Raw genomic sequence first — 11,465 nt, 5'->3', positions numbered from 1 at the left:
AGAGTATCTAGTGTCTGCTTAAAGAATAAAAGGAGAAGGAATAATGAAGGTGAGGAATAGAATGTGAAAAAAGAAGAAAGGCAGGGAAAAGAAACACAAAAAGATGAATGAAAGAAAACACAAAAAAAGATAATAGAAATAATTCAGATATTTTCATTAACAACAATAAATATAAATAAACTAAATATTTTGGCAAAGTGACAAAGATTGTTAGAGTGGATTTTTTTAAAAAAAATCCAACTATATACTGTTTACAAGTGACATATCCAAAACTTTAGAACGTAGAACTGTTATAATTAAAAGTATGGAAAAAGACATGTTGTGCAAATAGTACCCAAAATAGACTTCAAGACAAGAAAGTGCTACTATATATAAGGAAGGAAAACTGCAGAGGGATAGAATGATCAGTTTCATTTGTCAAAAATAACTAATTCTAAACTTTTGGATATACAATAAAATATTCTCCACCCTAAATAAAAGGCAAAAAAAATGGACAGGATTAAAAAAAAAGATAAAGAAAAATCCATAGCAATAATGGATACGAACAAAGAAACAGGATTGTGGCTGAATGATCTTGAGAGCTCCTCAGGGCCTGGCCATAAGTTGAAAGGTCTAGATGCTCTGTTTCCCCCAGGAGGAGGGTATCATGGCCTGACTTCTCCAGACGCCAGTAAAGGGTGTTCTATTGTGCAATTACCCTGAACATTTGTCTCTCAAGCTTGCTTCTACCTCCACTCCCTACTTATACATAGACTCTTGATGGAGCTGTAGAAGGCAGGTGGGTTTGTTCTCCAGGAGCACGATCCATTATTCTTTCAGCCACACCCAGACAAACATGCCTCTTCATGGGAAGAGAACAGCCTGGGAGTCTGTACATCCTCTGCCCTCGCTGTGCTATGCCCCAGGCCCTCCTCTCTCTTGTAGGTGGGAGATTTGCACACATCTCTCTGAGTAACTGATAGATCAAGTAGACAAATAGGATTTTGAAGATTTGTTGTAATAAGCACCTATAGAGCAATGTATCCCATAGTGGCAGGATATGTTTTTTTTTTAAGTACTCATGGAACAAAGATGAAAATTGACTACATATTGGGTTATAAAGTCTCATTCCAAATGATTGCTGTAATACAAATTACCATTTCTAACCACTATGCGATTAAATAAAAATGGCAAACTAGATAAAACCATATGTTTTATGTTTAGAAATTAAGATATTTACTTCTAAATAACTCATGGAACAAAGAAGAAGTCAAAAGGAAAAATAAAAAAAAAAAACATTTGGAATGAGCATATCCAAGTGTGTGGGACACAGCCACAGAGACAAATGTAGCATTAAATACCAAATATAGATAAAAGATGGAAAGTTGAAGAGTTAAGCATTCATTTTAAGTTGGAAAAAGAATAAATCCACTAATTCAACCAATTGGCACTGAGTACTTTGATGTGCTATATGCTCCACAGTGTCCTGTGAATACAGTTGTGAACAAAGCAAGGTAGTGGGGTACACCAAGATGGGAGCCATCACCTGACTTGAGCAAAGGAACAACATGGTGTGACTTGCATCACTAGGACCTGTTGGCTGCTGTTGAGAACACATAGAAGGAGCAGTAGCACAGAGACCACTGAGGAGGTTTGCAATGATATAGCCAAGTGATGACGATGGCTTGGACCAGAGCAGTCATGGTGGATCTAGTGATGTGGTTAGGCTCTGTCTCTATGATTACAGTAAATTTGGCAAGAATTTTCAACGGATTGGATATAGGGTGGAGAGGGATGAGTCAAGGATGACTACAAGGTTTTTGGCCAGAGCCACCAGGAGAATAAAGCTGCTGTTTCCTGAGATGGGGACAGAAGTGGCTCCATTTAAAAGTTCTGTGGTCTGAGTGAGCAGTTTGATAAGTGAGTTGAGAGTTTAGTCGCAAGGGCCAGGCTGGGGACCCATATTTGGTCAGTTCAGGCCAGGAGCTTGGGGGGTGGTGGATCTGTATGGAGCATAGATAAAGAAGTCTTCAGGACTGAGCTGGGGTGTTCTCCCAACTTAAGAGACTGGGAACAAGAGTAGGAGCCAGCTGAGAAGTGGCCAGGAAGCTCGGAGGGTGTGTGATTCTGGAAATCAAATGGAGAGAGTGTTCAAGAAGGTCAGAGTGTTTCCAGAAGAGGAAACCCAGACGGCTAAGAAGATGAAGAGACGTTTGTGTATGGCAACCAAAAATGCTCCAACCGAACTTCATACTGGCACAAAAGTCATATAATTCATGTTAGGAAAGGACATGGGAACAGGCACGGCTGCTTGGAGTGTCCACTGTATGTTCATTTGAGAAGGAATATAGCAGAAAAATGACACCTTAAGATGTAATACACGTCACATGTATCAAGAGAGATTCTGGCTCCACGTAACTGAGAGTCTTACCCCCAATCTTTACCCTAAGTAAAGGTTTTCCTCTTGCTTGAATCTTGCCAGACTTGAAGATTTAAAGGTACATGTTTAAAGCTTCGGGCAGCTATAGATTCTGAATATCTTACACATGGTGGGTGTGGTAACTGTTAGTTGTTTCCAATACGTACTCTCCTGTTAGTCCTTAATACATTGCCCAGCCTCCTTTGTGGATGGCGCATCTATGATTAATTTCTGACCAATTTATACGAGACTCCTGGGAAGGCTAGTTAAAAAGAAGGGAGCATATGCTATTTTATCCTCCTCTGCTGTTGGCTTGAAATGATGGTTGGTGCCCTAGTAGCCGTATAGCCGTATGAACACCAAGAGGCAACCCTGAGGATGGAATCCACATGCTGAGAAAGACAGGAGCTGGTGTCCTGATTACCCCTGAGATGGCTATACCAGAACCTGATGACTCACATTTGATCTTCTTTTATGTGAATGAGGGATACACATCTATGTTTAAACCATTATTATTTTGGAGTTTTATCTGGAGCTAAATATTCTCCTAATTGATCAGGTGGATTCTGAATAGATGTGGGATTGGAGAGAAGTTCATTTTTTCCTTCTCTGCCATTTCTAAGAAGAAAGGTTTCCTAGAGATCCTTTGTGAAATGTCTCTAATTTCTTCACCAGATTGGTGTCTTCCAGAGGCAGTAGTTAAATCTCTACTGAGATTTGTTTTAAATTTTAGAATTTTTTCAATTACTGAAGAGTCAAAGTATGAAATAATTTGGATTAGACTCAGGTGAAGCAGAGTCTGGCAGCAGGCCCAGATTCCTAGCAATATCACATTATATACTTTCTAGTTGGATGTGTCCATAGAGTGATCCAACATGATCTTAGGGCCACCTAATAATCTTGCTGATGGAGAGCCACCTTTTGGTTTGCTAGTGTAGATTCAGCTCTAAGTAAGCAGTTGTGTGAATTCTATTACTAAACGCAGTTAACCTGATGAACAGAAGGACTTTAAGGGTGAGAGGTAACCTGGTGGGCTATAAAATTCTGACTGATCAGGAAGCAGAGCCCTAATGCATGATTTCTCTTCTTCTTAATTTTGTATCTTTTGATTCCTTTGAGTTTGTTGAGGCCCTTTCCTGGTTTAGGAAAAATGAACTGGGCCAACATAGAGTAGCATGTTTAATTAGTATTAGAGAGGGAGGCAGTTTTGTTAAGCCAGGAAGCACCCGGATTTAAAATGCTTGAAACTATTCACTAGATCAGTGTCCTGAAGGGTCAGGCTCACCCGTGCTCTTTGCTGAAGCATGTTTCCTTTCTTTCCAGACCTACAATTTGGGGTCTCTTTTAGCTCAGCAATTCATATTCTCCTGGATGTAATTTTCTTTCTTCTTTTGTTTGAGGATTGAATCCAGGGCCTCATTCCTATGAGACAAGCACCCTACCACTGAGCCACGTCCCCAGCTCTCCTGGATATAATTTTATTTTAACCTGAATATACTTCTGTTTAAATAAGATCTGAGATGGGAATGTCACACTTGGTACCGAAAGGCAAAAATCAAATAGGCTTCAAAAGGGAGAAAAAGGTATTGTCTATGGTTCAAAGGATTCAACCAGAGATAAAATATACACACAAGCATGCATAGAGCTCAAAAATAAATAAATAAAAAATAAATAAAAAATAAATAAATGGATTATTCTAGGTTCTGACTGCTTGTTGGCTTCCTCTCCATATGCATTCCCTATGCCATTCTGTACATAGGATGAACCAGAACCAAGGCGGTACAAATGACCACGATATTTGGCTTCATCAATGTTTTTCAAACAACATTTCTCTCCTTTTGAAAAAAGCCATTCTTGTAAGCAATGGATCAGATCCTGTCTGATGTTGTGGTCCTATCCAGCTCTAACTTTTGAGCAACTTGCTATAACCCACTTTTAAGATTTTTTGCAAAAGAGGTACAGTAGTGAATGCCTGTAACCCCAATGGCTCTGGGGGCTGAGGTAGGAGGATCGTGAGTTCAAAGCCAGCCTCAGCAACTTAGTGAGGCCCTAAGCATCTCAGCAAGACCCTGTCTCAAAATAAAAAGGAATGGGGATGTGGTCAAGTGGTTAAGTGCCCCTAGGTTCAATCCCTAGTATCCCTCCCCTACCTCCCCAAACAAAGATTTTTGCAGCTCTTCATGAGTTACTTCACCTCATAAGTGACAGGAGAAAAACAATCGAAGGATCTCAAAGAAGTCAAGTTCTTCTTTGGGCAAATTAGAGTTGGTCAGGATTTCTGTTCAATTGCCCAAGTCAGTCATGACTTATGAAATGATAACCACTGGATCCCTTTGCAGAGGACCACCCCTGAAATCATTCATAAGAAGTTCTGCAAAGTACTGGATCTCAATTCCTTCCTTCTCATGTTTCTTAAGCTGGATACTAAATGTTGTTATTAGCTCTACAGAGCCATCAAATTAAATTTAAAATTAAACCCCTTGTTCATTCATAAATGTCAGTCCTAGCTGAATTATCTTGAACAAGTCTACATTACATCACAAAAGCTGGTACCAATAGTCAGCATTAGTCCTGTATTCCCTCCTGGCTCTTGCACCCACACCTGGCACCTCGGTGCCCATAGCCACTTAATTACATTTTTGGATAACTTGGCAGATTTTCTTCATCTAGGGTACAAGCCCAAACTTCACAGATCCCTTGACTATGATCTACAGTTGCTGCTGGCACACTGAGGGCACAGGGGAGTCTAGATTCCAAGCAGCAAAATGTTATATTTGATTGCTGAATTGTTTGATAAAATACTTTGTTCTTCATTTGTGTACTTGTGTCTCTGAGCTTGCACTCCTCCTCCTCCTCTTTCTCTTCCTCAAATAGAAGCAGCATCCAGCAGTGGGTGGCAGTGGGTGGCAGTGGAGGTATTGGTGGAGTAGGTGCCCCACAGACACTGCTTGCCCAGCAACTGGGAAAGGGGAGCCAGAGCTCCACCACACCGTAGCTTCTTGCACATCCTCCTAGATGCAATTTTATTTAAAAATAATTTGCTTGTTTCATTGCTACAGAATAAATGCTTACATAAAAAACTAAAACTCAGATGAGTAAAAACAAAACATAAAGCAAAAACATTGACAATCCTGCCTACCATGTTTAAACTGTGTGTACCTTTTCATACCTCTTTGTGGTGTATGTGTGAATTTTAAAAATAAAGGCAGTTAAAGATTTTAATTCGTATAAAAACCATTTAGTGATGAAATAAAGCAAAAACCAGTAGATTTGATTGGTACAGCCAAAGGCCTATTCTTGAAAAAGACTAATGTAACAGATAGATTTTGTTGGTGCCATCTAAGAAAAAACAAAAACAAATGAACAATATTTGTGTTAAGAACAAGTTATAACTAGGCAGGTGGAGATTAAAAAAAAATCGGAGAAGATGCAATAGCTATAAATGTGTAAGATTACTACCAAAGAGCTTCTGGAGAAATGCTTAGTGACTGGGGGACACACATAGGAGAAGTCTATAATGAATAAGGAAATCTTTGCATTTAGTTTGGGCACATTTATCTCCAGATCCAGATCCCAGGTGTAGCCCTTGGGTAGGAGGAGGGTGATAAAGAGAAGGTGGTGACATGGCAGGGAGGGCAAGGATTGGGGACACTTCAGCCACATCAAGAGGGTTGTTCATGTGGAATTAGATGGACATTGACGTGCTCTTTTAATGCTCCTATTTTATTTCACCTTAGAAAGTTCTTATTAGCAGAGAAATTACAGACTGAACTCCTGAATCATTTGCAGCCATTTTTTGTTTATTCCAAACATGTATTTTTGTAAACCTGACATTTCCCAAACAGTGCAAGTGAATTAGAAGTGACTGCGTAGACTTTAATAAAGGAGACATCATACAGAGGAACACCTTCTCACCAAAATTCCTCCACAGAAATGTACATGGATGCCTCAGTAAAGTTCTGTTAAGTGGAGAGAGCGTGGGTGCACTGCCATGCAATTAATCACTCTTAAAGCTTTTTAACTTATGCTGCCAATCACACCGTGCACATTAGAATTAAAAACAAAACACCTTAACAAAATCTGAAATCTAGATCATTGTGCTATAAAGCATTGCACCATATTGGGAAATTTGCTCCTTATCCCTCCCATGTGCTGAAAAGTCAGAAGACATTCTAGAAGGTTCAGTTTGGCCCTATTGGCTCCGTCTCCTCCTTTCAGCTATTGTTGCAGAAAATATTCTCAACTGTGTATATTATTACCCTATAGATCAAAACAAGACCAACTAAAACATCAGTTAAAACTGCAATCGTGGGGCATGCTGAAATAATGCTCACTTCCTGCCTTCTGTCTGCTAAAGGGGCTATTTCTCCCAAATGGCAATTTTTGTTGTTGTTGTTATGCTGGCGATTGAACCTAAGGCCGTGTGCATGTTAGACAAGTGCTCTGCCACTAAGCTACATCCTTAGCCCATTCCCCAAATAAGAATTCTTTGTAGCACCTATACATTCTGGGAAACTGGAACCAGGAAATCAGGACTGGTTTACCAGGTGTATATTTCACAAGTAATCAGGCATAATTGCATTACCTGGCTATAATGCCTCACCCAAAAATAAAAGTCCATGAATACCTTTTAAAAACCCACCATGCTGGGGTTCAACAGGTGGCACACAGCACCTGGGTCATGGGAAGTCCACCATAATTAATTGTGCACGGAAGACAAGCCCCAGGTGTTTTGGGAGTGCCACGGCTTTTCTGTTTCCTGCCAACCTCCTTGTCTTTGCTTCTAGAACAGCAGGCTACACATGACTCTGTGGAAGAGGACTTTCTAAAAGTTTGCCAAATCTCTAAAAACACTGGTGGTGCCAAGAGAGGTTTCCTGAAGCATTGCCAAAGGTTTTCTCAGTGGCAGTGATTCTGAATGTGCCTGTCCATAACCACAAAGCCAATGGACCCTGATCCTTCCTACTAGTGTCTCCTTCATGGATACTTCTTGATGACAGGTCCAGGGCTCACTGTATGAATTGAGCATAGGGGAATCTATTTTTGGAAAAGGGGCATTATCTTACTCAATTTCTCCTAAGTTTTTTTTTTCATATTTAAAAAGCATGTTAGTGCTTCAATAGCTGATTAAAACCTGAAGCAGACTGGAATAATGGTACCCAAGAGAATATGTGAAGATTCCACAATGAACCTATCCATAGAAGCAAGAAGGGTGGAATGGGATACATGGTGGGATTTGGAGAGAATCCTTGGAGAGGCAACGCAGACACACTAGCCAGCCCTGTCTGCTTCCCAACCCCAAGACTAAGGATTAGAGCTATGGGGTTAGAATGGAGCAGCGAACTGTCCAGAACACTTCTTTCTCCATCACTGTGCTAAATGATTACCTCCCGGTCTCTGTAGTCCCACCAGCCACTCAGCAGGATCTGACAAGCAGAGGCACCATCCTTTCCCAGATGGGTCCTTGGGTGGATTCCAGTATTTGCTCCTGGTGGTATCAAGTATAGTTCTCCTAAAAACTGCCTTATGGAGTCTGAGTGACCTCCTGAGTATGTAACCACTCAAGTGGGTCTACTATTCAGAATCAAGCAGAAGTGCACGGATCCCGGCTCCAGGACTGCCCACAGGGGTCCACAAATGGGGCTTTGCCTTCTAGCTGGCAGAACCATGGACCTTGTGAATCACCCTTCTACTCTGTGATGGATGAGTCTGAACCTTTCTCAGGAAGAAGGTTAGTGGCAATAAATGCATTTGGCCAAAGCTGATAATGGAGCTGTCCTGGGTTTACCACCTAAGAATCTTAAATGATTTGCTAAAGGAAAACATGGTAAAATTAATGAGAGTCCATCCAAGGAAAGTTGCAAATGGAGTCTCATAACAGAATCCACACTCTACACCCATTAAGGGAGGGCCCGACATGCCTGTGATATTCTCTGGGGACCTTCTGGACCATCTGTATGTAGCTGGGGCTTCAGCAGGCTCTAATAAGTCATTGAGACCCTTTGTCAGACCCTTTGCCTAGCCCCAATTTCTGTCTTGTTAGACGGTTATCCAGCATCAGGGACAGCAGCCATAGCTTCTAGTAGCTACCGAGCATTCATCAGGGGCCAGGTGCAGTACCGAGCATGCTCCATCCAGCATCTCAGTGCCCTTTTAGAAATTTGCACCACACTTAGAACTGGGCAGCACAGTGTATCTGACACCAAATACCATCAAGTAGACAGTTTGAATACTGATGGCCATAACTCAGCATTACCGCATGTGGGAGACCAGGGGCACATCGGTACTCTGCTCAGATCTCTGCATCATTTCTTTTGCACCATTTCTATTTTCCTGGGCTGGGGGTGCACCTGTAGCTCTCCTGGGGAGGCGAGAGCCATCTACCCCCAGCCGTAGGCTGTGGAAATACTAAAGCCCAGCTGGCTTATCTCCAGTTGGGACAACTCTGAGGCATCATTTGCCCTGAAATGGCCCCTTTGCCTGGCTTCCTCCCTGCCAGGTCCTAACCCCCCTCTTCCCTCACTGGTATTCACCCTCCTGCCCCCTGAACACTTCCTTAATAAGTTACTTGCAAATGAATCTGATTTTAGGGTCTACTTCTGGAGAATTCCACCTAAAACATTTGAAATAATAAAAACAATTTTAAAAGAACAGTTGAAAGTCATCTCTAAGAAGGAATCTGCAATCAGAATGAGTTGGGAAAGCAAGAGTAGCAGGAAATGGAGTCCTCTGAACCAAAGCAACAATAGAAAGGCACTGCCTCAGAGCTTTCAGAATCATGTCTTTGTGTGGGGGACACTGATGGAGTCCTGGTCGGGCGTGAACACTGATGCACGGTGTCCAGGAGAATATGCCACCTTGAGGTTTACCAGATGACTAACTGGCATTGCTCCAGGCTTTCATCCATCAATTCAAGCAGAAAGAGGGGGAGATGTCTGCTACATAGAGGTGACGCATAGTAGACTTGCTGCTAGGAATCAGGTTTTCCATCCAAATTCCTGTTGAGAATATTCCATTGAAAGGTACAGTTGAAAAAGCAGTTATAATTCTTTAGCACATGACTCCAAAACTTGACTCCAGGCAATAACGATGAGAAGTGTCTTGGGGGGTCTTGCCACATCCACAGTTTCTATGCGGTACTGCTCATTCAGTGGATTTATTTCATGAGGTTTCTTCAGCTTATTTTATCTGCAAGTGTTTTTTTTTTCCTTTTTTTTTTTTAACAGCAAGTTCCAAAGTACAATAAGATTTTTGTCCTTTAAATTTTGTATACAGGTACATGTATTTCCAAGATTTCAGGCCAGATATCAGTGCTTGAGTGAATTATATAACTATTTAATAGAAATAATAAAACATTGATACAAATATAAAGACATAATCAGTATAAAAGGCTTATACTTATAAAAATATTTTTAGGTAACAGTTTTCCCCTGAGGGTTGACCACGCATGTTGCATCCATAAATATTGCTCGGCTCTGTAGCTCGTTTCCAAAGTTCAGAGTTCATCTTCAGAAGGAAGTGATGGTGGCTCCCGGTCATGGGACCTGGCTGAAGTGGCTGCCTGGGCCTGGCACCTGGGCTTTGACACAACGAGGAAGAGAACAGCATCAGTGGGGCCTCCGAAAAATCTGGAGAAGATTTTTTTTTTTCTTCCAAATATGGAAGATACAAAGATCAAGGATGACAGGCCAGTGATTGGGTCATGCGAATGGTGTGGCAGGTCACTGGTTTTTCTGGACCCAGTCCCAACTGTCTTCGTTCTCTTTCCTGTTCTTCTCAGCTTCAATAATTTCTTTGTACCTTCTGCGGAAGAAGCCCATCTGAAAGGCAGAGAGAGGAAGAGCCGGATTAGTAATGTTGGAGGATTGGCTGTTTTGATTCCAAGACATCCTGGCCTATGACTGACCCCCGAGGCCCAGGAAGTACTCCTCAGATGAGAAAACACACTGGCAAGTGAAGCATTATATGGAGCCACTTTTCAAAACGCACGGACATTCTGCTATCCTGTGGCAACCTGTTTGGTCCTTGAAACATGCTTCTGATATACTGTTTCCCAAACTGGGTGCTGGGGAACACCAGTTACTGAGAGTTACTCACAGGAGTTTGGGAGTAAGAAAAGGTCTGATGGTCAAATAAGTTTGGGAGATATCGCATCCTTTCTTCGAGAGATTTGCAATCTATAGTAGAAGAGCAGAGGATCTCTGGTGGGAAAGAAACCCAGGGGCCTAACATTTCCTCAGCTTATTCAATTTTTTTTTTCTGATCTAGAGCCTTTTTATTTTTTATTTATTTTTTAATTTTTATTATTGGTTGTTCAAAACATTACATAGTTCTTGACATATCATATTTCATACATTTGATTCAAGTGGGTTATGAACTCCCATTTTTACCCTGTATATAGATTGCAGAATCACATTGGTTACACATCCACTGTTTTACATATTGCCATAATTTTTGACGAACTTACCGATATCCTGAGAGTTATTACACATGTGTGGGACAATTTGACAAATAATGCTCTGATATGATAGGCTTTTGAAAGCATCTGCAGGTCCGCAGTCTGCCTTGCTGTCATCTAGATCTTTCTCTCATGCCTGTGGAGCTCATGGGGTCTGTGCAGCATCAGTGTGGACTCCCTAGAGCTGATTCTAGCTGTGGGGAAAAAACGGCCCCCTCCTCTGATGTCACATGTGGTCTTCTGACTTGTCACATATGCTAAGACAGTTTCCAGTTTTTCCTCACACTATCATCATAGGAACAATGGCCAAGCATTTAAACAACTTTTCGTAGAGCAGATCTCACCTTTTCTCCCATGCCCAGAGAGATCTGGCATCTCTTGTCCTTTGTGAACCAGCATAAGAGGTCTCTGTTTCTCAGGGCAGACATCCCTCCCTGTATCTGCCCTTCACCAAGACTCACTATAGCAGGTACACAAATACCCCAGCTCCCTCTTTCCTGGGCTGGGAGAACCCTCCTCAGGGACATATTCTACACATTTTCCCAGTGACACTTGCCCGCAGTGGTGGCCAGCTCCATAGCACACCTTTATTGCTTCCTTCCTGTCCCT

General features: G+C 41.6%; 1 protein-coding gene and 1 pseudogene across 1 annotated transcript in view; both read right to left on the bottom strand.

Moving 5' to 3' along the window:
* Positions 1 to 569: 569 nt before the first annotated feature.
* LOC131423910 (CCR4-NOT transcription complex subunit 7-like) lies at positions 570 to 6,044 on the bottom strand (annotated as a pseudogene).
* Positions 6,045 to 6,177: 133 nt separating this feature from the next.
* Positions 6,178 to 11,465, bottom strand: part of Itga9 (integrin subunit alpha 9) — a 320,954-nt gene continuing 315,666 nt past the window's right edge. The window contains exon 28 of the mRNA XM_046436952.2: positions 6,178 to 10,218. Coding sequence (XP_046292908.1) covers positions 10,120 to 10,218 — 99 coding nt within the window. The 3' untranslated portion in view covers positions 6,178 to 10,119. The remainder of the gene's footprint in view (positions 10,219 to 11,465) is intronic.

This window comes from Marmota monax, unplaced genomic scaffold (genome assembly GCF_021218885.2).
Source record: "Marmota monax isolate L192 unplaced genomic scaffold, Marmota_monax_Labrador192_F-V1.1 WCK01_AAM20220418_F8-fsc00021, whole genome shotgun sequence".
NCBI classification, from domain to species: Eukaryota; Metazoa; Chordata; class Mammalia; order Rodentia; family Sciuridae; genus Marmota; species Marmota monax.
The sequence above is the reverse complement of the archived record's forward strand: the minus strand, read 5'-3'. Positions and strand labels throughout refer to the sequence as shown.